This window comes from Rhinolophus sinicus, chromosome 5, assembly GCF_057876585.1.
Source record: "Rhinolophus sinicus isolate RSI-liver-muscle chromosome 5, RSI-T2T, whole genome shotgun sequence".
Classification (NCBI taxonomy): Eukaryota; Metazoa; Chordata; class Mammalia; order Chiroptera; family Rhinolophidae; genus Rhinolophus; species Rhinolophus sinicus.
The window spans coordinates 10,018,817-10,046,141 of record NC_142505.1 but is presented as its reverse complement, the minus strand read 5'-3'; the positions used below and the strand labels follow the sequence as shown (position 1 = coordinate 10,046,141).

Here is a 27,325-nt window from a genome sequence, read left to right as displayed (position 1 = left end):
GTTATGGAGCCTGAACAATGCTCAGATTCAAGCCACTAGTGACTACCTCAGGGCACCATTGTCCAGCTTTGGACACTGAATTGCCTGGGCTCTGATCACCACTGATCATACTGTTGCCATTTCTGTCCCCAGGAAACTGCTGTTTCTGCCTCTGCCCCTATCACTAAGGCCAATTCTCTGTTGTTCTCACTGGTTTGCATCCCTCTGACCTATTCATATGGTCTCTTCTTTATACCACTCCCACAAAGCCATTGAATGCTTTGTGGTTTTGAATTTCCTTTTACTAACACAAGATATTAACTTCAAGCACTAAATTATGTCCCAGCATTGATAAAGGCAGTAATATGTTAGAGGCGAGGGACGCCATTGGAGAGAAGGCTTTTTGTAGAGAAGGGGCAGAGCTGTGTCCTGAAGTATGATCACAGGAGAAGGGCTGTGATCACACATCAGCTATGGCGACATGACTGGGGTGTAGCAAGCCATCCTCCAACAACAGTCCTCACTCGTGAACTTGGAGCCAATTGGGGAAGTTCTGCTTCTGATTTTAATTTCGCCCTCTCCGCAGTTTCTACAAGTTCCTGTGGTTGACCTCCTCACATTTCTCCCAGCTTTCCACCTGGCAGCATAAGCCAACCCGTCTGCATGGCCCGACCTGGCTTCACAGTTCACACGGGAATCTACTCATGTCAAGTATTTTGTGATTTAACTGCACTTCACCAAGGATCTGAGAGACCGTGTGAAAGGGTCACACCTAGGAACACGTGACCATGAGCCACCTTGCTGGCTTTTCCCTGTTTCTCTTTCTCTTCTATTCATCTCCACTTCCTCCCTCTCCAAACCCAGATCAACCCACAAATCCCTTCTTTTTCTTTCACAGACCATTCTATTGTCACCCAAACCCTTCACAGTCTCACTTGCTTCCTAAAGGTGTAACAAAGTACTTCCTTCAAACACATCCACAGCTCTTCCCAAGAGAATATTTGGTAAATAATATACTCTCTCAGTTATGTGCTTTTCTTCTTATCCCGCCAATCAGTTATTCTTATTTAAGTTACTCTTATTTAAGAAGAACTAGACATGCAACAAGCAAATGATCTGTGGAAGATTTAACCTACTTAAAAGGGGAGAAATGAGATGTGGCTACCTGTGTGTTATCCCTTGAAGACACTTATAAAAGTACAGCCCCAGTAGCCAGGATGCTCTGAGGAGAACCCCATTGGGGAGAACAATGGCTAAAAATAGTACTTGACCTTGGGTATCTGAAAGGAAAATGATAAAAAAAAGTTGACCAAAGAGTTTAAAGTGTCTTTGAAGAAAAAAGAAAAATAAAAGCATACCCACTTTTTGAAACTGCATGGAAGTCTGCACCTCCTGCACTTTCTGGAAAGGAAAAACTACTCAGCCAAGGCGTAGACTTTTAGTTATGACTTTCAAAACAGGCAACGGGCAGCCCTCCAGATACCAAGTAGATGGTGGCAGCGACAAGGCAGAAAAGGAGAATGATAGACGCCCCAAACCACTGGGGACCACAAAGTAAAAGGCCACATCAGGAGGCAGAGACATCATCATGGGATCGAAACTGAAAAGGGCTGCCTCCACTGTCAGCAAAGAGGTAGGTGTCAGATGGGCTGCGGTTCTGGGATGGATGACGTGCATGGGAATGGAATGTTCCCACAAGGGAATGAGGCAGAGGGAATTCAATTCTAACATCTTACTCCAAATGTGTTTGCCGATGCCATTGCCGATGCCAGCACCCCTGCCACCTTGCAGTGGAGATTCTTCTTCAGTGAGAGGAAATGGAAGACCCTGAGAAAGGTTTCTCCTTGACTCTCAACTACGCACCCGTGGTCTTGCTCTAATCTGTCCCTTGTGTTATGTTCTTTCTCTTAACTACCGTGTTTCCCCGAAAATAAGACCCAGCCGGACCATCAGCTCTAAAGCATCTTTTGGAGCAAAAATTAATATAAGATCCGGTCTTATTTTACTATATATAAGACCGGGTCTTATATTAATTTTTGTTCCAAAAGACGTGTTAGAGCTGACGGTCCAGCCAGGTCTTATCTTGGGGCAAACAGGGTAGTTAAGGGCTCCCCACATGCTGGAAACTGTGACGAGCTCAGACATGAATGAGCTGATCGCTATCCAGGCAGTTTAGAACCTAGTAATCAGGTTAATAAAACCCGTGTCAAAGGGAACCCATAGTTGTGCCCCTAGAAATGCAGAGGAAGACCTTGGTTCATGCTTAGTGGAGGCTTCATGTAACAAGTGCTTTCAGCAAAGAACACACTGACTTTGTCAGGTGGAAATGGGCTGGGAAGAAAGGCCTGGAGTGGGTAAAGGTAAGAGTATTTGCCACATGCTAGACACCGAAGCTGTCCACGAATCTGGTTAAATTTGTTTCAACAATTGACGTGTTGAGTAAATACTAGATGCCAGACCCCAGGGATCAACCATCATCAGAGAAGTCACATTCTTTTTTTTTTTCTTTTTTTCCTTTTTTTTTTTTTATATATATATTGGGGTGACAGTTGTTAGTAAAATTACATAGATCTCGGGTGTATAATTCTGTATTACATCATCTATAAATCCCATTGTGCTCACCACCCAGAGTCAGTTCTCCTTCCATCACCATATATTTGATCCCCCTTACCTTCGTCTCCCACCCCCCACCCCCTTTACCCTCTGGTAACCACTAAACTATTGTCTGTGTCTATGAGTTTTTGTGAGAAGTCACATTCTTTATGGAAGTTCCAGTCGTGGAGTGACAGGCAGAATGCTGGCCTCCTGGTGCGTCCTGAGGATCCTAGACCAATGGAATCACAAGGAGTCCTGAATGTGGATGAGGGGCTCAGAAGAGTGAGTGCCCGAGTGATGCAATGTGAGAGCTTTGACCAGCCATTGCTGACTTTAAAGACGAGAGGGGCCACAAGCCAGGAATGCAGGCAGCCTCTAGAAACTAGAAAAGGAGACACAATGGATTCTCCCCCTAAAGCCTTCAGAAAGGAACACAAGCCTGCTGAAACCTTGATTTTAGCCCAGTGAGACCCATTTTGGATCACTGACCTCCACAAATGTAAGATAATAAATGTGTTTTAAGTCACTAAGTTTCTAGGAAATGACTGCTGCTATGAATGCTTTTACCGGGTGAGGAGTCATGCAGAGGGGACTGTAGAGGGTGTGTTTCAGTAAGAGATAGCAGACCCGTGTGTTTATTCCAACTCTGCCACTAATTCATGGATTTACTCAGTCATTCGACTAGAACCATGTGCTGGGCAGAGTGCCAGACGCTGGAGTTCAACAGGAAACAAAACAAGGAAGTTTCCAGCCCTTGAGAAACTTGCAGTCTAGCTAGAGAGCAGATAAAAAGTCAATGAAAAGATGAATAATCCAAATGGTAATAAGGACAATGGATGAAATTAACATCATGTTGCCATAAGAAGTATTATGGTCAGGGAAGACCTCTCAGAGATGATGTTTAAGTTGAAATCTACGAGAGAGAGAGAGAGAGAGAGAGAGAGAGAGAGAGAGAGAGAGAGAGAGAGAGAGAGAACCTTGTGAAGGACACATGAAGAGACAGGAAAAGCAAGGTCCTGAGGCTGGAAAAAGCTGTTGGCATGGTCTAGATTTAACAAATGGTTTGCACAGCAGAAGAATAGTAAACAAGAAGGAGAGGTAGGCAGGGGCTAGATCATGGTGAGAAATTATTCTTGAGAACAATGGAAAAACACTGAAAAGCTTCTAAACAGAAGAATATTATGATCCTATCTATATTTTATATTATTTTTTGTTAACTTTTTATTTTGAAATAATCATAGACTCCTAGAAATTCTGGCTGTCTATTATATATATATATATATATATATATATATATATATATATATATATACACACACACACACACACACACACACACACACACACACACAAGACATTTCATGATGTACCTTTCATGCAATTTCCTTCAATGGAAAAATCTAGCATAACTGCAACACAATTTCAAAACCAGGATACCAACATTGGTACAATCTGCAGAACTCATTCAGATTTCTCCAGTTTTACATCTACGTGTGTGTGTGTGTGTGTGTGTGTGTGTGTGTGTGTGTGTGTGTAGTTCTATGCAATTCTGCCACATGTGTAAATTCATACGAAACTATTCCATCGCCACAGGGCTGGCTCCATTATACTAGTCTTTATAACCACACGCATCCCCGTTTCTCACTTTGCCCTTGACAACCTATAATCTCTTTTCCATCTCTGCAGCATTATTATTTCAAGAATATTATGTAAATGGAAACATACAGTATGCAACTTTTTGAGATTGGTTTCTTTTACTCAGCACAATGCCCTCAAGATCCATCCAAGTTGTTGCTAATAACAGCAGTCAGTTCCTTTTTATTGCCAAATGGTATTCCATGGTAGATATGTACCACAATTCGATTAACCATTCACTGACTGAATGACATTTGAGTCATTTCTGGTATTTGGCTCTTACAAATAAAGCTGAACATTCATGTATAGGTTTGTGTGTGAACATAAGTCTTTTGCGTGAACATAAGAGTCGCTGCACCATTTTACATTCCCACCAGCAATGTATGAGTGATCCAGTTTTCTCAACATCTTCACCAGCATTTGATTTTATCACCATTTTTATTTTAGCTATTCTGATAGGTGTGTAGTGATATCTCATTGTGGATTTAATTTGCATTTCCCTAGTTGCTAATGGTGTTGAACATCTTTTCATGGGCTTATTTACCATCTGCTTATCCTCTTTGGCAAAATTTCTGCTCATGTCTTTTGCCCATTTTCTAATCAGACTGCTTCTTACTGTTGACTTGTTGAGAGTGCTTTATATATTCCATATACAAATCTTTTGTCAGATATGTGCTTTGAAAATATTTTCTTCAACTCTGTAGCTGGTATTTTCATCCTCTTAACAAGGTCTTTCACAGAGCAAAAGTTTTCATTTTGATGAGGTCTGATTTATCCGTTTTTCCTTCTATAATTTGGGATTTTGGTGTCAAGTCAACTCTTTCTCTAGCCTTGGGCCCTGAAGATTTTCTCCTATTTTTTCCCTAAAAGTCTCATTACTTTTATGTTTTACATTTAAGTTTGTGATCCATTTGAAGTTATATTTTGTATCAGCTGAGAGATTTGGGTTGGTTTGTTTTTTTTTCCTATGGAGGTCCATTTGTTCTAGCACCATCTGTTGGTGCCCCCTTCATCCCTCCACTAAATTGCCTTTGCACCTTTGTCAAAAATCAGTTGCACATATTTTTGTGGGTCTCTTTCTGTGTTCAATACTGTTCCATTGATCTGTGTATCTATCCCTTTGTAATACCACACTATCTTGACTACTGTAGCTATATAATAAGTCTTGAACTCAGGGAGACGGATTCTTCCCACTTTATTCTTCTTTGTCATTGTTGTCTTAGCTATTCTAGTTCCTTTGTCAGTCCATGTAAAATTTTCAGGTAAGCTTTTCTATATGACTTAAAAAAAAAAAAAAAAAAAAAAAAACCTTGCCGGGAATTTGATAGGAATTGCATTAAACCTATAAATCAATTTGGGCAGAACTGCTTTCTTTACTATATTGAGTTTTCCAACCCATGAACACAGTACGTCTTGCCATTTATTTCCACCTTCTCTGATTTCTTGCATCCACATTTTGTAAATTTTCAGCATGTAGATTCTATACATTTTGTCAGATTAATACCTAAGTGTTTCATTTTCTTTGGAGTGATTATGATTATAAATGGCATTGTTTTTAATTTTAGTTTCCACATGTTTGCTGTTAGTATATAGAAATGCTATTAATTTTTGAATGTTTCTCTTGTACCCTGCAGCCTTGCTGAAATCACTTAGTTCTGGCAGTTTTATAGATACCTTGGGAATCTTTACATATAAAAACGTGTCATCTGAAAATAGGAACAGCTTTATTTCTTCATTTCCAATCTACATACCGTATAAATATTTTTTCAAATTTCCCTGCTTCTTAACAAAAGGATTGTAGAAGGACAACTGATTCTGGGTATAGGAAGTAGGTGGAGAGTGAAGCCATTTGTTGAGATTGCAAAATCTGAGGGAGGAGAAGGTTGAGGGGAGAAAAATCAACAGTTCTGCTTGTTGACATCTAAGTGGAAATGTTGCATGGATAGTTAGAGATTTGAGGACCAAGCCTCAGAGAAGAAGTCACAGGTGGAGATAAAATTTGGGAACAGTCAGCAATTAGATAGCATTAGAATCCAGGAACGAGAGAAGGTGGAGGCCAGGGGACCCAGGACGGAGCCCTGAAGACTGTACATATTTAGAGGTTGGGTACAGGAGGAACCTGCAAAGAGGAGGAAGGTGTCCATGGGTTTCAGACAAATCATTCCACTTCTTCACACTTCAGTTTGGTCAGAGCATAAATACCTCTTAGAGCCCTTCAGCAGTAATGTTCTTCAATTTGGGGGACCCTAATCAGCAAAGTGCTAGATGGGAGAGGGTCAGACAATGAAGCCATTCCCTCATTAACTCATTTTGTGAGACTTGGTGCTTTCGGAGTGGTAAGAATATGATTTCCTTGGACAGACAGAATCTATCCTGATTAAGGAGACATCTAGGGAGCACCTTTCTTGCCAGGATTTTTGATAACAGTTTATCAAACCATTATGATAAATGAATCCCCACAAATCCATGGCTTCGTCAGTCAGAAAGCAAAACATTTTGCTCATCGGAAAGGCTAACCAGGCTCTCTCAATACTCGGCAGGTGCAGCCCGTCCCGACACCACGCCACAGCTCAGAGGCAGGCACTTTCATCTCCCCTGCACTGCCCCAGCTTTTTCTTTTTTCCCATACCTCTTATCACCTTTAGATGTAATAAGCATAAGTCGGTCAATCTGACGTTTACTATTTGTCTCCAGCTAGAATGTTAACTCCTATTCAGAGATTCCCAAAAGCCTAGACATGTGGGCAGCACGTAATCAGTGTTCCAACATTTGCTGACATATTTTGAAATAATGTAAGTCACCTCCAAATTTTAAGTGCTTCAAGAGTCATGGTCCAAAGCTGGTGAGCTATCAGTGGTGTTTCTTATTAATACAGAGAAAAACCACTTGAGTATTCCTGCTTATGAAAAAGAGAGTTCTGAATTATTCAAAGCCTGAATTATGCAAGATTGCCATGAATGCATCCTTCACATAAAATATAACCACTTTATAATGTATTACATATTCATGTAATAAATTAATGTGCAATAATTAAGAAAGTTTTAAAATATATTTAATGATATCTGGAAACTAAACTAATGTTACAGTTTTGAGTTTGATAGGATATCAAACCACATATACAATGTGATGAGCATATTTTTGAATGAGGAAAAATGAAGTAGAAATATACACACAAACCCTGCATATATATGAAAATAGTTGAAAGCTAAGATTACAAGTAAATTTTTTCTGCATCCTTTGTGTTGTTCCCTACCAGGAACATGGAAAACTTGTGCAGTCAGAAAACACAAACCACCAGTAAATGGAGAGTGCTCAGAAGACAATGTTCTCTCAGAACTGAAGGTACTTTTAGAAACATCAAAGACAACAGCACCGAACTGACCTTCTGGAAATCAGCTGTGGAACGTACTAGTTTTGTCGGGAGTATTCCTCAGCTGGATTGGAACCTCTGCATTTTAAAGCTTTGAGGTTACCCCAGGACCCTCCCAAAATACCATGGATTCATCCTCACCTGCCCTCCCAAGTAGAACACCTGAAGCTGTAAGTGACAGAAAACCAACCCAACGGCTTCAACTACAAGGAAACTATCTCACATAAAAGAATCCCAAATGAGCGTGGCAGCTCTCGGGTAGGCTCAAAGATGACAGGGCCATCGTCTCCCTTTTCAGTCTCTAACTCATTCAATCGAACTCTGATTCTTATCTGGCAGTTGCTATGGCCATTCCAGGAATCGCATGGAGGCAAATGGCCAGAGGCAGAAGGGGTTCTGACTCTTGCTTGCAACTGAAAAATGAGGTTACCTCCCAAGAAGGACCCCAGTTACCTATTTCTCATATTTGTGGTGTCATCCTATCCTGACCTAATCCAATTACTGGCAAGGGAAGAGGAATTCTCTGACTACACCAACCAAACCCACCCTTGGGGACAAGGTGGGTCAGCCTTCTCCGAAATCCAGAACATATGAACATTAGGAGGTATTTGGGAACACAGGAAGAGTATGTGGGCGGTGACGGGGTGGATGTTAGGCTGACAGCCCCAGCATCTGCTATAGCTACTGGATTCACCCTATCGGCCAACAATGAGCTTTCTCATCCCAACTGTTGGAAGCAACATGCAGGTTCCCTTTGGACCAGCCTTGCCTCAAAACATGAGGCCTTCCCAGAGATCCATAACGATTCCTTCAAAACATGCTTAAAAACATGATTTACAATTTGGAGGATTTTCATCTCCATTCCATAATGTCTAGTTAATGTGCATTTCCCGCTTCAGATAGTACTTTTTAGTTAACTGAGCTAAGCTAAAGATCGCCAAGTTTGTCATTTGCTCAGTTAAACCACAACTCCCAGGAAATCAAAACCTACATTGTTGCTTTGAAGTACAAAAGTGCGCATACAGTTGGGTGTGGACTACAGTCAGGCAGTACAAGTATGGAGTGAAAACATCGTGGGGTTTTGTCAGAAAGATCTGGGTTTGAATCCCGCCTTTGGTAGTTAATTGCTGAGTGATTTAGGCAAGATATTTAACCTCTCAGAAACTACCTTCTCATCATAAAATGGAAATACTACTACCCACCCAATTGATCTGATTAAATGACTACCCATCTTCTCTCTCTCCATCGTCCTACAGAAGTCTGCATAGGGAATAATCGGGCCGTAGAAGTGGCCGCCAATAAACAAACTGATCTTTCCCTTTGTAATTTTCAACATTTGGCTTAAATTCTCTTTGGAGTGAACCAGAATAACACAGAACAAGTTGACTGGCTTTCACTAATTATACTGCAGAGTGGGGCTTCATTGCACACGTGGCTGGGGTCAAAGACAATTTGTAATTCAGAGAAGCAATGAAATGCTGGCCTGGCATTTTGATTTTCCTGTAGATGAGAAGTCATGACGTTTTCCGATATTTTCGGAGGCATTTATGAAAGGCAGCAGCACTGAGCACTGTCAAGGTTGAACATTATCAATGAGGTGGATAATTTATGTTATTGCTACTTAATTATCTAAAATGTGTAGGATGGGAATAAATGTTCCCATCAATGTTCAAAGAGCATTCATTTCCAGCCAACTTGTCTTTATCTACATTGAAGTCCCAAATGGGAATTTCTGAAAGTCCATAATGTCTTGGAATATAGTTCTCCTTCAAAATTAAAAAAAAGGGGGGAAAAAAGCACTTCAGCATCATTTTTTCAAATAGGTTTGTGTACTTAATTTTTTTTTTTTTTTTCACAGTTCTCATTCAGTATCAGCTATGCCACCGGCCTTGGAGTCTAATGATTTTCATGTAGAACTGAGGGTCTTATCTGCCTCCGATTTGCACAAACCCTAAGTTGCCTCAAGGAAAGAAAGTGGAATTCTTTCTTCTCAAGTGAGCCTCCTTCATCACACCTGTCAGCTAACGTCCATCCAGAGCCGAACGTGTTACTGCACAATTGGCTTAACTCCATGGATCTCAGCACACTTGCAGCTGAGGACAAACCAGGTTGGTTGCAGCCATAGGGAGGGGACACATAGTACAAGCTACAAAATAACCCGCAGCTGAGAATTTGGGGATGAAGGCAATGGTGACTCCCAATTTGCTGGAATAATGAACCCTGTTTTCTCCTTTTCAAAAGGCAGTTTCAAAACATCTTTAAGTCCGGCAATTCACCCAATGACATGCTGGAGCCATTCTCCAATCACTTACTACGTTGTGGGTGCAGAGAGTTTTACACTCTCCAGCAGGAAAACATGGAAATCCCTTCATGTGCCTGAGGAAGGAGACCGAGTGCTCTTCTGCCTGGCAGCCTCACACAGACGCAGGCACAAAAGCTCTCAGACTTCCAGCTCAGGTCACCTTGATGCAAACATGGGTCACGTCACTCCCCACAACTTATTTTCATTTCCTGAGTCTGTTGTGTTTTCTTCTTTTCCCCACTGATCAAGTAGCCATCTGTTTTCAACAAAGAGCATATGACCTTTCATTTATGTTTATTGGTCATAGAAATGGCAAGGCTGAAGGCAGTTGGGAAAGACTGAAATGGATGGGAAGCCATTGACTTGACAGAAGAGCTGGCAAATGGAAGAGCAGAGCTTCTCAGCTCCTGACTGAGACACCCACACCCCTGGGATAACCAGCTGTCCCTGGAGAGGGCTGGGCTAAAGGTTGCCTGCCTTGGTCCAGGTTCAGAGAGGAAGGAAATGTCTGGGAAATAACCCAGACAAAGCCCAGCTGAGTCCACACCCAAAGTTCGGGGGCCTCAGCAGCCCTGAACTCTCCAAAAGACATCTCTGGAGATGCGGCTACGGGACTGACCCCTCTCAGGAACACCCCGAGTGGGTGTCAGTCCCTCAGAGCACAGAGCTGAGGATACCAAGGCTCAGAGGAGACATACGTTGGGCCCACATGTCATACTCCAAGTCTGGTTATACGTTTGTTGTCTTCCAGTAGGAAGGCTCCATGATGGTACATAATTTGTCCGTCTTGTTGACTGCTGCACACTGAGCCTAGAACTGTACCTGACACCTCAGAGGCACTCATATTTGATGAATAAATGAATTCTGGATCCCTAGTGCAGTAGCCTCGGGCTCCGGTGACAACAATCCACGAATCACAGGGGAACTTGTCTGCCACCCTTTACTAAACATGTCCTCTAAACTCTGCTTCTCCTCTGCAATGACGAAGCCAAGCGGATGGGGCACAGCAACCCAACATCGTGTTCTAATGTCCTGTGGTTACATGTCTGTTTGCACAGAGGTGTCGGCAATGACAAATTCTACTGTGGGGACTTCCAGCCCAGTACAAAACAAAATAAATACACTGGGTGATATTTCGTCACCCACAGTTTTTAATTCGGGAAGATCAGGCACTACTGTACTCCTTGTTTTAGAGACGGGAAGACACACACCACCAGGAATAAAACAAGTAACTGACTACCTTTCCTTTATGCCTTAGATTCACCTTTATGGCACAGTCTGGTCCCAAGTAGGTCCTCAACAAGGCTAAGTTGAACGCAGCACAATAGATGGCCATTAAACACAGATGCACCTTATCTGCATAAAACTACACCATCTAAGATAGTTTGAACATTAGTGCGTGTGGGTGTGGGAGTCAGCAAATGCACACAAGAAAATGGAATCGCAAAGAGAAAAGAGAAGGGTCTTGCACTCCTTGCTCCCAAAAGATATTTACCCCATGCAAATGTACACGCCATCTCCCTAACACTCAACTCAGGGAGATACTGAGTGAGGCAACCACACAGCATGAAGCAGCTTTTCAGGTTCTGCCCGACCACACACATATGCAACACAGAGCAACCCCCCAGGCCGGGATTATGGCACTTTGTGGGGTTGACTTTGCAGTACCTCAGCCTCAGCACGACCATTGTGATGTGCATGTAACTAAGTCCATCCCCATCTGTATCGACACTTTAGGATTGGTTTATTACCATTAGAAGTGATTTTGGTTGGTGGCATCAGCGATGTTTACAATGGAAAGGATTAGGAGGAATCTAAGAGAATCTTCCACCATGAAAATGGCATTAAAAATCAGAAAGCACACAGCCTGTGTCACCAGCACCATCTCTGTGTCTAGCCTTTCCTCTAGGGTTTCTCTGTTTTAAGATGGCTACTGCCCCCTCCCAACCTTAGGATGTCCCATCTGCTTGGGAGGGTTACGTTCATGCAAGTGCTGGTAGACCTGCCAGAGGACAGCAAGAGAGAGAGCAACTTCTGCCCACTCCAGACAGGCTGGGAGACATCTGTTAGCACAGCCAGTACACTTGGTCAAATTTGGTCTGAGACACAGAAAACAGTGAGGCTGCTAATTATGACATTGTCACACACACACACCCTGACATTCACCAACCACCCAGACTGGCTCAGGTTGGTGACTGACACTGGCTTGCTCTCCTTTAAGCCTTCCTCCCTGCCCCTCCCGCCCTCCTGCTCTGCTATGCCAGGGGCTTGTCACGGCCTCTGTTCAACTTGACAGCATTTGAACAGAAGGAGGTGACCTTCCTCCTTCTACTGTCCTCTTAGCCTCTGCCCCCTAACTCCACATTCCCCAAAGGGGAATCCAATTGGGTTTACTGATGCTTTCAAATTAGGCCACTTGGGTCATTGGCTAGTGTAGAGTTGGACTTGCCTTGGGTCACTTTACTCAATGCCCCAACAGCCATGGCCAGAGAGGTGGGGTCGGATGGAATATGGCAAGTGCTGAAGTGCCCCTCAGCGGGTTACAGTAGGAGTCTTCCCGTCCACAGGAGAAGGAGCAGAAACACTCAAACCGAACACAGACACAAATTTCTGCATGAACACTCAGCAGAATCCCTAAGAAAGAGTATTTGGCTAGGGTTCATTTTTATGGTCCAGTTATAAACTCTGGGCTAGAGGTAATGAAAAAACGATCTGTTAACTGGTTTTCATCTAAAATGCTTTTTCATATATTCGCTCTCTCTTTTTTTTTTTTCAATTCCCATTTATTTTTGGCTCTTAGGGCAATGTCATTTTTTTCAATATGAAAAAAAGCAAGTTCAACACAAAATAGAAATTTGAAGTGTAGGGTAGGACAAAACCAGGGGTAGGAGGAAAATGGCAATAGCAAAAGAGATGAGATGTTGCCAGAAGATGGTGTCCCACCCCTCTCCGCTGGGGAATGACTCAAACATTTAGGTGGCAGTACATGCCTTTCCACACACATACAGCAAGGTATTTGGGGGGGGGGGGAGTAAGATAAGAAAAGGTGGGGATGGGGAGGGCCTGTCTGGAGGCCTAGGGACCAAAGCTGGTCCCTTTCCCCTTAACCCTCTCCTCAACCAGAGAAAGAAAGGGATCCCATGTGAGAGGGAGGGAAAGTGGAAGAGGGAAGGATCCCACTTGACAGAGTAGGGCAGACCCCTACAAAGGAAACAGTTCAGGATGGAGCTTGGAGGGAGACTGAAAATGGATGTAGCACTACTGTTAACACCTCCCCCAAAGCTGAGAGAGGAGCAGGGAAATACCTGGAAACTAGGACTTTAATAGCCTGGATCCCACTCCCCAACTGCTCTAAAATGAGAAGCCCCACCCCTTCCTGTAGGGACCTAGGGTGGTTTCATTGCCCTGCTACTTAGGGTGGTTTTTTCCCCCTTGGCTACCACATGGGCTTAGAATGATGGTCATCCACCTGGGTTTTTGGCACATGGTTCTAAACAGGATCTGGATGAAACCCAGCTTCTTAGAGAATTATCTTGAAAACAGAGAGGAAAATATTAACTGGACAGATTGGGAAAAGTGGACACCAGAAGGAAATGCAAAATTACCCAGAATGAAAAGAATCTAGATTTCCCAGAGTGGAAAGAGAGAGGAGACATTCAATAAACAATGAATAGTAATTCAGTGCCTATTATGTACCAGGCACTGTTCTAGAACCACCCCTCTCCCCCACCCAAAGAAAAAAGGGGCAGAAAATGCAAATTCTGAGGGAGAGTAAAGGGGCAGCTGAGGAAGGAGGCTGAAGGAACTGAGACGCCTGAGTGACAGACAGGGCTTGGCCTTAGGCCTCCTCTTCTTCTGCGGTGGCGTCCTGGTACTGCTCGTACTCGGTCACCAGGTCGTTCATGTTGCTCTTGGCCTTGGTGAACTCCATCTCGTCCATGCCCTTGCCCGTGTACCAATGCAGGAAGGCTTTGCGCCGGAACATGGCCGTGAACTGCTCGGAGATGCACTTGAACAGCTCCTGGATGGCCGTGCTGTTGCCAATGAAGGTGACCGCCATCTTCAGCCCGCGGGGCGGGATGTCGCACACGGCCACCTTCACATTATTGGGGATCCACTCCACGAAGTAGCTGCTGTTCTTGTTCTGCACGTTGAGCATCTGTTCATCCACCTCCTTCAGGGACATGCAGCCACAGAAGATGGCAGCCACCGTCAGACAGCAGCGATGGCGGGGGTCGCAGGCGGCCATCATGTTCTTGGCATTGAATACCTGCTGGGTGAGCTCGGGCACAGTGAGGGCCCGATACTGCTGGCTTCCATGGCTGGTTAGAGGGGCAAAGCCAGACATGAAGAAGTGGAGGCGTGGGAAGGGCACCATGTTGACCGCAAGCTTGGGGAGGTCAACATTGAGCTGGCCAGGGAAGCAGAAGCAGGTGGTGACACCACTCATGGTGGCTGAGACGAGGTGGTTCAGGTCCCTGTAGTTGGTGTGGTCAGCTTGGGGGTGTGGAAGCAGATGTCATAAAGGGCCTCGTTATCAATGCAGCAGGTCTCATCAGTATTCTCTACTAACTGATGGACGGAGAGGGTGGCATTAGCTCAGGTCCTTTTGGCCAGATCTTCATATATATCACATATTGGCCAAGTACAGTTCTAATCAAACTCAGAAAAATCATCTTTCTCTCTCCACTGACTACATTGCAGCCCTTGTTTTTAAACATTTTGCAAGTAACTGTGAGAATGCTGGTATCTCTAGGAATGTGAAACAAAAGATAGGAAGTGCACTGCAGCATTTCCAAAGACAATAAAGATAATGAATTCCATTTCACCAGCATTGAATGCATAATTAAAGTGGAAGCCTGATTTTCTCTCTGCTCAAGGTCATTCCCCACACCCTGTTCAGGGGAGGCCCATTGTAATGCAGCATGTTTCCCCAGGCTTCTCAGTCAGTCAACACTCCCCCAAGTGACTGGGGATGTCCCGGGCTTTGTGAGGCCAGGCCTGGGTCCACTGCATTCACTGTTGCATCACCAGTGCCCCTCAACACTTAACAAATGAATTAGCAAAATGCCCAATACTGTGCCAGGCTCTGAAAAAGATGCAACAAGAGAGCTCACAAGAAATTGATTGTTTTGTCACTTGTGTCTCTGCCAGTTTCTCTCTGTAGTTCTACCCTTTACCTCCATTTCATCCCCACCTCCCCCTGCAAGGAATTGCTAACCTACTTTCTGTATCTCTAGATTTGCCTCTCCTGAACATTTCATATAAAGGGAATCATGTAACATGTGATCTTTTGTGACTGCCTTCTTTGACTTGGCATATTTTCAAGTTTCATCCATGCTGTAGCATGTTTAAACACTTTATTCCTTTCTATGGCTGAATAATACCTAGTGTGTGGATATACATATTGTTTATCCATTCATTTATAGACATTTGTGCTGTTTCCACGTTTTGGCTCTTATGAATAATGCTGCTATAAACATTTGTGTACAGCTTTGTATGGACACGTTTTCAGTTCTCTTGGGTAGATAGCCAGGAGTAGAATTGCTGGGTCAAATGGTACGCTATGTTTAACATATTCCTGCTGTCTAATTTTGTTTTTCCTTTTCCAAGCTCTTTGTTTCATATACCAGAACTACCACCTACACATTTGTCCTTGCCTTTTGTTGACTTAAGCCTCCTGAGTTCCCATTTTTTCTTCTACTAGTTGAAAAGTTATATGTTCTATACTTATTCTTTTGGCAATTTACCCTTAAACTTTTAACCTTTAATTTTAAGCTTCAAATATTTAATTCACATATATTTCTTAAATAAGGTCCCTCTCTGTATCTTCCCTCCAAGACAGGGCAAGAAGCATAACGTGCTTTTATATCTCTCTACTCTCCCCTACCACCTCCTGCCCTCCCTCCTTGCTGAAATCGCCTGGAATTCTAGTTTCAGATCATTCTTTTAAAACATTTCCTCTATTAGCACTTATTTAGAGAGCTCTGGATTTTATTCACCATCGCATCTCTCTGCTTCTTCCTGAACTAATTTTTCTTCTTGCTGAGTTACAGTCTGCAGTTTTTCAGAGACAGTCTGTGGGTAGTATGCTTCAAATCCACATGTTTGGAACACTCAGCGTTTAAACCACATATTCTAATATCCCTTCTCTGATTAAAACCATGCAATGGCTCCTGATTGACTCAGAGTAAACATCACATTTCTCAAATGCCGGCATGACTGGGCTCCCATTCCTCTCAGACCCCACCACTGGCCACTCACATGTCATTTGTGACACTCGGGCCACCCTCCTCCCTGTTCTGTAACAGTTGCAGGCAGGAAGACACCATCTCATCTTGGTGCCCTTGTTCTAGCTCTTTCCTCTCTGGAACACTGTATTCTCCCCCCAGAAAATCATTTAGCCAACTCCTCACCTCAATTCTCTGCTCAAACAGTGCAGCCTCCCCAATGCTCACTGCCTCCTTCCACTCTCAAACCCCCAGTTCCCTTCATTTTGCTCTACAATTTCTGGTTTTCCGTAAGAAATGAAGCATGAACTTATCACCTCCTAAACATACTATATTGCCCAGTGGTGGTTTGCTTCAGCTCAACCCCCACCATTTTTCTGCCCTGCTCTGTAACACAGGGTACTGTGTTCCCAGGTCTCTTGCCCTCTGGCTTCTGGGAGTTTCAGCCAATGGGAGACACTGGCAGAAGGTTGACAGATGGGAAGAAGGGAAAGACGAGGGTACTTCTCTCTCTCCTGGCACCTCCAACAGCATCTTCCTATGTCCTCTCCATGGCTCCATTTTCCTCCATGTAGCCCCTTGCTCTGTGACCCAGTGCCTTGCAGGCTGCCCCCATGGAGCCTCTAGTCAGTACTAACAGCCTCAACTTCCAGGTTCTAGTAAAACTGCCCTTGCTTTGACCCGCTGGCCCTAGAGGTGGTAGCAGCTTCCTGCTCCCGCGAACTCTGGGTACCTTAGATCCCTTTTGGCTCCCCTTCTCTTTCAATACTTGTGGTACTCCCTTGTATGAAACTTCTTCCGTACAAATTCTAGGGTGGTTTTGATTTTCTTGGCTGCATGCTGATTGACACCCAGCAATATAACTTACTTATTGGTTGCATTTATAATTTGTCTGCCCATGAGCTCCACCAGGACAGGGATATTTGTTTCTTTCATTTACCGACATGCAGCAATTGCCTAGAATGGTGCCTGGCACACAGTAGGTACTGAATAAATGTTTGTTGAATAAATATTAATCTCTTTGCTGAATGCTGGGATATGACCCCAGATCCCTCCCTCAAGATGGAAGAATCTACTCCCCCAAACAGCGAGGAGAACTGCTGACAGACGTATCTTAGCTTTCAGTCTTCTCTAGAAATGACCCTCAGCTAGAAAGAGCTGCCTCATCCAAGGCTGCACCCCTTTCCTGGGGGCACCCTGCACCCAAGGACTGGCCCATATGAGAGAAGAAAGGTCCCTTGTAATGTGGGACCACTCTGAAGGCCATCCCACCTCAGAGCTTCCCTTGGGGTCAGCTGAAGTCTTTGCCAGGGCGTCTTGGCCACCCAGCTTTTCTCTTTTCCTAACCCTGCTGCCTTCCGTCCCTGTGGGTGTTTATTCCTAATCAAACTCCCATGTGCTGCCTCCACCTCAGCGTCTGCTTCCTGCTCAGCCCCCCCCCCCCCCCCGGAGCAGTTTTATTGGCTATAAAGCTCTGGGTCTTTTTCCTCAACAGAGTTGAAGCAGTAGCCCTATGGTCTTGTTTCTGGAGATGCTGATTAGAATTTTAATTTGATCAGAGTCTAGCTCTTTAATCATCGTGGCAAACAGTCAGCTGCCTCCCCCTTCTCCTTGCTGACAGAACCAGGGTGTTGTTCAGGTTTCTGATGACCAGTGTGCCTTGGTCGTCTGTCTAACTCCAGGGTGTAAGGGTGAATTACCCTTAGCCATTACTTCCCTTTTTTTTTTTTTCGTATCAAGGTCCACATAGGGCATGTTTTTCATATGACACCTTTCAAGGGCTTGCATTTATCCTGGGAGGCAACCAGCCTGGGAGGTCCCACTAAGGACTGACACGATCAAAGTCTCAGAACTGTCACCCACTTTTCACACTAGTCCACCAGCTAAGACTCTCTGGTCCAAGTCAATAATTCAATCATGGTAACTCAGTCCTCTGATCGTAACTGCTTTGGGTACAGAAGACTGGGTTTTTTTTTCTAGCCTTTGTTGTGCAGATAGTGATGTGTATAGCTGCACCATCTTGTAACCACAGGGTAACAGTCTAGGAACAAACAGAAAATACTCTATGGAAGGCAAAACCGAAAAAAAGTAAAAAGAAAGTATCGGGATAGCTGATAATATTGGGCCACTAAATTAATTCTGGAACTTTGCGTGTAAAGAATTTTCCTCATTTTGTAAAATTTTCTTTCAATTGGGTCTTCTCTTATTGGGACCAAAAAACATTCTATCGGATACAGTGGGTAATCTTGTTTGTTTCTAGTAGCTTTTGGGTAAGATATAAATAAAAGTCATTAGCTAACACCAATGACAAACCCTTTTTTGTTCTTTTCCTGCTATCTCCTACCTGAGACCGAGAATGCATGTCTTGTCTGAAGCTCTAGCAGCCGTTTGTCACCAGAGGAGAAAGGCCAAGCAAATGAAGACACTTCAGCCCTGAACCATTGCCAGCAATCTCCTCCCTCTGGACCTATTATAAAAGCAAGTCAGCCCTCGTGTCTTTAAGCCACTACAGGCGGGTCTGTCACCAGCAGTCAAACAAAAGTCCTTACTGATTCAATAGCCTTCATATGTTTGTCTAGTAGGTTGTCTATTTCTTGTCAAATTTTATGAGCTCTGTATGTATTGTAGAGATTTACCCTTATCTGTACTACAAACATTTTCTCAAGCTGTCTCTCATCTATTAACTTTTACAGTATTTTGCCCTGAAAATGTTTTATACTTTCATATAATCATTTTTTTTCTTTTATAGCTTCTGAGACTGCCCTCTTAGTCACTGTTGTGGTATTAAAGATGGGCCCACAAATTCTGTGATATTCCTCCCTTTAAGAGGTGAAATTTAATTCCCTTCCCCTCCAGTGTGGGCTGGATTTAGTCATTTGTTTCTAATGAACAGAATATGGCAGAAGTGATGAGATGTCACTTCTCAAATTAGGTTAGAAAAAGACTGAGGCCTCCATCTTGGGTGCATGCATTTCTCTCTCTCTCTCTCTCTCTCTCTCTCTCTCTCTCTCTCTCTCTCTCTCTGTCTCTCTCTCTCTCACACACACACACACACACACCTCTCACTCCGGGGGAAGCAAGCAAGCTACCACGATTTAAGCAGCTCTGTGGAGGGATCTTCATGGTGAAAAAGTGGAGGCTTCCTGCCAATAACAGTAAGGAACTGAAACCCGCCAAAAACCACACGAGGGAGCTTAGAAGCAGAAGCTCAGGCCCAGTTGAGCCTTCAGATGACAGTGGCCCTTGCCGACTACTTGACTATAATCTCACAAGAGACCCTGAATCAGAAACACCCAGTTAAGCCACTCTGAGATTCCTGATCCTTAGAAAGTCCCTGAGATAATACATGTTCAGTGTTTTAAGCTGCTAAGTGTTAGAGTGATTTGTTGTTACCTGGCAATAGATAAGTAATGCTGTCACCAACCATTCCCATTACCCTACCCACCTATACTCTCTGACATTTTCTTACAAGGTTTTAACTTTTTAAAAAATATACATCTTTAGTCTTGAATCTATAGGATTGAAGTATTTTATACGGAGAAAAATAGTCCACATACTTTTTCTAGGATGAGCATCATTTATATAATCTATTGTAAATCTATTAACTCTTCAAAATATTGAATCTTTATAGAAATTAGGATCTCTTTCTGAATTTTCTCCTAAAACAGAGAGAATTTGCATATTTGTCAGTCTCTAAGCCCATAGAAATTATTTTATGACAGTGGCCATTGGATGGGGCCAGAGGCCCATCATGGGCAGCCCAGAGAAGACTGAATGACAGGGGGAGAGGCTATATTACATGGAGGGAGATGGAGACATGGAGGACACACAGATGGATGTTGCTGAAGATGCCACAGGAAGCAGAGAGAGGAGGAGAAGGACCCTGTTTTTCCCCTTCCTACCATTCTCCAATCATCTGCCAATGCCTCCCATTGGCTGGACCTCCCAGAAGTAAAGAAGGAAGGAAGGAGGATTGGGAAGGAAGAGTCTAAGACTGCAATGTTTTTATAAGAAAGTTAAAACCCAGCCGATGAGGGAGTCCTCCAGCAAAAGCTGTCAGTTAGAAGAGTCTCACATCCCTGTAGGATGCCTACCATGCATGGTCCCTGGCTGGGAGTAGCCCGGCAGAATCATAATTTCAGTTCAAACACCTTGGTGAATCCAGAGAAGCAGCAGCTGAGGCTGTCAGTCAACTACATTCCCCTTGGCAGATCTGAGCAGCACGTTTCCACAGTTACCTTTAGTTTTTAAATCCAATACGTATTTAAATCATTAGAACAGAATCACCGGTGGTCTCTAACTGCAAAGCATAGTATATACTAACTGACTATATAAATGCTTGGCATCGCGCATTTGTCAAGATACCATGTTACAGGAACATGCATACTATACTCCATTTTTGTCAATTGTCAAAAAAATAACTACCTTTTACCTGAGGGAAAATTATACATTCAAACTGAATGGCTACTATGTTCCAAACAATGGTCTTAGGCATTGGGAGGGCATAGTGGTTTTAACAAGACACACAGACTCTGCCCACAAGGCTCTTACACTCTAGAGGGGAACATGGTTGGGGACAAAATTAAACAGGCTAATAAGATGGAGAACTCTGATGCATAGGGTGGGAGATACCCAAAAGGAAGGCGCCAGGGGAAGACATTACATAGAGTAGTTCAGGCAGGCCCCTGAAGAGATGACAATTGAGCTGGGATTGGAATGAAATCCCTTTTGCTATTTCAAAATGTGTCATAACTTATGTTCAATGCTTCGAGTGCCTTTAGGTAGTCTCGATTAGGGATAAATAGAAGTCAATATATTAGATGTTTAGAAATCTTGTATCTTGAGATAAAATCAACTGGCTTCTTTTTATAACCTTCATGATTTATTTTTTTTTAAATGACAAATTTAGAGAGGAAGTTTTAGGCTGCTATTTGCAAGCATTTCTCTCCAAATAACACATTACAGATGTGCATAGTATTTATTCTCAATAAGTAAAAAAGCCAAATTGGAGTGGTTTTCGCCACATTTTCTCTGTCGCACTGGTTGCGGAACAGAGACATGTTGAGCTGCTATATAAAGATCTGAAGCAGATAAATGCAACTTACAAATCTGAAAAGACCATCTTGAGGCAAATTTGAGGAATTACTTATCTTCTTAAAAATTTATTTCAACATCAATATTCCTCGTGTTTCCTACCTTCCATCAAGTGTTTTCATGGCTGTGAATTAAACATTATGAGTAAGAATAAAACAACTGAAAATATATTATATCACGGTTAAGGTAACTGCAATGTTCACTCTGCTCTACTAACCACAGTGGACTTGGGTTCAGATAGACAATCAAATTCACAGGACACAATAGGCCCAGCCCAATACCAAGTTTACTTAGCTTTACTAAAGAATAGAGGGTATGCAATATCCTGGCATGCATGGCAATGGCACAGCACAAGTCCTGTGACTCCCAGGCATGGTCATTCTGAATATGGGACATCTGGGCACCCAAGAGACAAGATTGAGTGCAGATGGCATTAGCTCCGAGCCCCCTGACAAGCTTTATGCCCATCAGGGATGTAAATACTCCCTCCTTCTTCAAGGCAGCTACAGCTCACCAATGCCAATTACTTATTACTCAACAACCAATTTTGACAACATGCATAGACAGCTAAGCACCTGTACATAATTCTCCACCAGATTCTATTTAATCAGTAGCACGCAATCCCAACAATTCCTTGAATTTACGTTGCATAATGGAAAGACCTGGAGTCAAATCCTCAGATATCCCTAATGCTAGAGGAAAGACCATGGAACCAGCTATTAACCCATTCTTTCTAGCTCACCTCCTGATCCCCATTAAAACCTCCTTGATACATATTTGAGGCAGTTTTCCTATTCTTTGTACAGCAACTTCTATATTTGTTGTACAGAAAAATAAATATACTATAGAAAATCACCAAGACCTGTATCCCCCAAGGAGGTGTCGGAATTCTCTCCACAAAGCAAGTTGACAAGACTCTGTCCCACTCACAAATTTCCTTTACTGATTGCTCCATTACTCCCACCTCCATTACTCCCTTACATCGGGCAGATGCTGCACTGTGGGTATGAAAGTCCCAAGGTAGGAAAGGCATGTCTAAGAACAGAAAGAATATAAGTGTGCCTGGAGCCTCGTCATCAGGGGGTAGAATTAGAAGGAAGATACTAGCAAGGTAAGCAGGAACCAGATCTGCAGGCCTGTAGATCATGGTAAGAAGTCCTAAATTTCACTGTTGAAGATAGGGAGCCATGCAACTCTTCAAAGTAGGAAATGCCATGATCTGGTTTATGTCTGAGGGAGGTTGTTCTGGCTGCAACATGGAGAAGAGGTAGGAGAAGGTCAAGCAAGCAAAGTTTAGTCCAAATGAGAGATGAAGATGGCTTGATTAGGAGGTGATGGAAAGATACAGGTAGATTCAAGACAATCCGGAGCACGAACCAACATGTCTTACATATGGATGGGTGGGGAGAGGCTCTATGCTGGGGTAAAAGGAGACTTGAGGGTGATGTCTAGGTTTTTGGGCTTGAAGAAAAAACAAACATATAAGAGGTAAGTAGGTAGGAAACGAGGTTTGGGCAACAAGAAGGGCATCAGAAGAGCTCTCTGTGAACAAAAGTGACTTGAAATGCACATAAATGTTGGAGGGTTAGTATTTGGGGTGTAATTAAAGGCACGGGACTACACTAGATGACCCAGTGAATGACCATAAAGATCAGTCCTATAGTATGGACGTGGGCAAAGATTTAACTACAATAGCGGACATCGTGCTGTTTACCATCAAGAACAAAGAAGTAGCCCAAAATTCATTGATAGGAGTCTAATTAAACAATACTGTGCCATCAATTAAAACTGTGTTCTCTCACGTATTTGCTCACATGGAAATAGGTCTGTAATATTTAGAAAAAAAAGAGTTATGGTGCTCTTTACTGTGATCCCATTTTTATTCAAGAAAGTCTCTGTGCACGTACGTAAAAATAAGAGCAAGAGAAATAGACACTAAAATATACATTAAAATATTAATGGTGGTTCTGAATGGCTAGATTATAGATGTTTTTGTTTCCATTTTCAGAATCTTCTTCAATGAACATGTATCATTCGTATAATAGGAGAACAGATAGGAAAAATAATCTGATTCCTTACAGCTCACCTTTGGGACTAAATGCTGCTTCTAGAAACTCATGTGTGGGCAGTGAGCCAACCCCAGTGGATCAGGACAGTCAAATCTATCTTACTTCTTAGCATCATTTCTGTAGCCAGCGGTTCTGAACCTTGGCTGCTCATTAGAATAAGCTGGGAAATTTCTATTTCTATGCCAGGGCCCTGTCGCTAGAGATTCTGACTTAAATGGTCTGGAAAGTGGTCCAGGCATAACTATTTTGGGGCCTCTGGTGATTCTGATGGGCACATAGGGCTGGGAACCACTGGCAAGCCCTGGTTTGGTCTCCAAAGCACAGGCGGTCAACACTGAGAGAGGAGAGTAGAATAGAACGGAAGCTGAAGAAGGAAGAATTGTGGAAGAAAGGAGACTTGGAAATAAAGGATGAAAGAGAAATTAATCAGGACACAAAATGCAAAGAGGAAAAGGTTGAGAATTTCTCCCGCCTCAAAATAGCTTTTATTTCACACCAGGCACGAGTTAGCTGCAAAAATCTGATCTCTGCACAGAAGTTCATAATCAGAGGCCGTTCCCAAAGCTGCTGGAGCAGGTGTTTCCTCCCGAAAGAGGGCGGGCCAGAACTGTAAATCTCATTTTGGAAGTTTCGAGCCCTGGGGATACTATTCTGTGTCTCTGCCATCTGTAGTACATCTCGGTTCCCATTTCTGGGGCAGCCCTCGATCTAACTTGCCCCACGATTTGCATTCTCACACAGTGTGTGAATGGAGGGGGAGAGCCCTTGGCAAGGCAGCCCTGGGGTCTCCTTCCTTCAAAAGATTTGCCAATGATCCTTGCCCTGCTGGCTTCCTCTTTAATTGGCCCACGCTGTGGGGAGCAATTGAGATTAAATGGCCACTTGCTGGGTGGCTGTGCAATGCCAGGCATGCGTGACCCTATTTGGAGCATTTGTTGTATCCCAGGATTGCATGAAACAACCGGCTCAGGGGTGTTCCTTGAAACCCTGACAAAGCAGACTCTTAATTTTGCAAAACAGCCTCCGAAGTCAAACCAGCTCTGTACTGGAGCCATTCTAGTCAGAGGGATGTCACAGCAGAAACCAGAAGGCACAGAAAGAATGGGACAGAAGGAAATTTAGGGTTGTGACGCAAGAAAATGGGTTACTGTACAATTGCCAGCTTGCTCTGAAAAGCCAGCGAGGGACAGGGAAGAGCCCCTTCTGCTCCCAGAGGCTCTGAGTATGACCATGCTGCGCAGCCTCTGGGACAAACAAAGGACATCCCAAGAGAGTGCATGAGTTCTGCGTTTTGGACACTCAGGCCTGGATCTAGGGGCTGCTGCCTGCGACCTGGGCCAAGTTGCTGAGCTTCCTGAGGCCTCAGATCCCAGGCTCCACAAGAGGGTGACAGGAAAGCACCGGAAATCAAAGGTGTATTTTCAGCTTCTCCTGGGAGTGCTCTCAAAGGTGAGCTTCAGGAGCCCTGTGCAATCCCATCCTGCAGAATGGACTGGGGACTTTCTTTAGATTGAGCCAATGCAAATGCCAATCCCTTAGCAAACCCAGAGTCTGACTACTTCCCATTACCTGCAGTCACACCCCAGCCTCCTATGAGCTCTCTAGTTCATCTCCTAGTAGTTTCCTCACTTCCCCCGTCCACCCCCCCACACACACACACACTTGTCCCAGGGCCTTTGCACTTGCTTTCCTTAATCAGATCCATATTGGAGAGGAAATTGAACTTCTCATAGCAAGAACAAGCATTTCCATCTAATAAGGATCTCTTCAGCCCCCACTGCAAACAAACTACAAAATGTATACAGTAGTCCCCCCTTAGCCACGGTTTCGCTTTCTATGGTTTCAGTTACTCTTGGTCGGTCATGGTCCACAAATATAAAATGGAAAGTTCCAGAAATAAACAATTCATAAGTTTTAAATTGTGCACCATTCTATCTAAGCAGCATGATGAAATTTCATGCCATCACGTGCTATCCTACCCTGGACGTGAATCATCCCTTTGTCCAGCATATACACGCTGTACATGCTCCCCTCCTGGTCATCACTTAGTAGCCGTCTCAGTTATCAGAGCGACTGTCTTGGTATTGCAATGCTTATGCTCAAATAATCCTTGTTTTACTTGATATATAGCCCCAAAGTCATCCACATAACTTTCATTACAGTATATTGTTCTATTTTATTACTGTTGTTAATCTCTTACTGCGCCAAATTTATAAATTAGACATCATCATAGACATGCATATATGGGGGGGGGGAATAGTATGAGGTATGATCAAAAAATATGGTGAATGTTTAAATTTTAAAAATTGTTATTACAGGAAAAGACACATTGCCATTAATCCCCCTCAAAATAATCCTCTCACTTCGAACACACTTTTCCCACCATTCTTGCCACTTTCTGAAGCAGTTCTGGAAGTCCTCTTTCATGAGTGTTTAAGTTGCACTGTCGTGGCTGCCTCAATGTCCTGAATTATTTTGACTTTGGGGAAGAGCCAGAAATCTCATGGTGCCAGATCCGGTGAATAAGGTAGGTAAGGACACACCGTAATGTTTTTGACAGAAATTGTCGTACACCAGAAGCAATGTGTGACATGGAGAATTATCATGATGGAGGATGATTTACGGCACACTTTAAAACACACCTTCTCTTATCCATAGCTCACACCCGACTGACTGCCCCAGACAAGTTGAAACTTGTCACACACTGTTACTAAGGTTCCACGCACTGCTTCCTCAATTGAAGATCCCTGCCTTTCCATTGGATGGCACTCGGCAGCAGCATTCCCCGTATTTTGTGATCACAATGGAAAGGCTCCATGTCACACATCGTTTCTGGTACGGCAATTTCTGTCAAATAAAAACATTATCGAGTGTCCTCATCCACCTTATTCACTGGATCTGGCACCATGCGACTTCTGGCTCTTCCCCAAAGTCAAAACGATCATGAAAGGTAAATGTTTCAAACAGATTCAGGACATCAAGGCAGCCACAACAACACAACTAAAGACACTCACAAAAGAGGACTTCCCAGAACTGCTTCAGAAAGTGGCAAGAACGATGGGATAAGTGTGTTTGAAGTAAAGGGGAGGATTTTGAGGGGGATTAATGACAATGTGTCTTACTGTAATAATTTTTTTTATTTAAACATTCACTGTATTGTATTGTTTGATCACACTTCATATATATATAGGGTTCGGTACTATCCACGGTTTCAGGCATCCACTGGGCTCTTGGAACGTATTGTCCATGGATAAGGGCGACTGCTGTATATCAAGACAGACTAACAAGGAAAATTACTGCTTGGGATTATTAGCTATAAACCAATTATAAATTAAGACTTGTTGACCACACAGAAGACTGCTTACTCAGCCCTTGGATTCTGGGTGAAATGAGCAGCCCAGTTATTTAGTAAGGCCCTTCCTCATTTTTAATATGTAAATGACATGGCTTTAACTTTCTTCTAATGCCTCCAGTCCAGCCCAGGGTGCAGAGCAATCATTAAATGGACAAGAAGAGCATCCAGGACCACCAGCCCATGAGAGGTGAGGTACTACAAAAGAAACCAGGAGTCCCAAACAGGTCTTATAGATAACGAGGGAGACTGAAGGGGGCAGACCCAGGCGGCAGAGAGCAGGTCCCATCTGAAGGGGGCAGCTTTTGCTCAGCACCGGCCAATTTTATTCCATGGATGTGTGAGTCTGGTGATATCAGATACGATTTTTTTAGTGCAACCCAGAACCCAAAATTACATGAAATCCCTCCATTTTTAAACATTGGCAACTTAGTCAAATTAACAAAAGTGTAGGTCAAATTACATCTTTAGGACAGATCCAGCAAACATACTGCCAGTTTGTGATCTCTGAATTGACACAGAGAAGGTTACAGCAAATAGGGACTGAGACCAAGGAAGTGCCCTAAAATGCAGAAGGAAGAGTGGTAATCCCGAGCTGGAGGTCAGAAAAGGTTTTCAGAAAGGAGACATGTCTAAGACACTGCCCAAAGAACGTGATTCAGACCTGTCGGCAGGTGTGTATAAGCCTGCCAAACTTGG

The 27,325-nt window shown here is 43.4% G+C and overlaps 1 protein-coding gene across 1 annotated transcript in view; it reads right to left on the bottom strand.

The window, feature by feature from the left end:
- LOC109443415 (tubulin beta chain-like) overlaps positions 1 to 27,325 on the bottom strand; it is a 64,067-nt gene that overhangs the window by 20,690 nt on the left and 16,052 nt on the right. Inside the window, 2 exon segments of the mRNA XM_088798851.1 lie at positions 13,696 to 14,366; positions 14,369 to 14,479. Of these exon segments, the coding sequence (XP_088654977.1) occupies positions 13,696 to 14,366; positions 14,369 to 14,479 (782 nt within the window).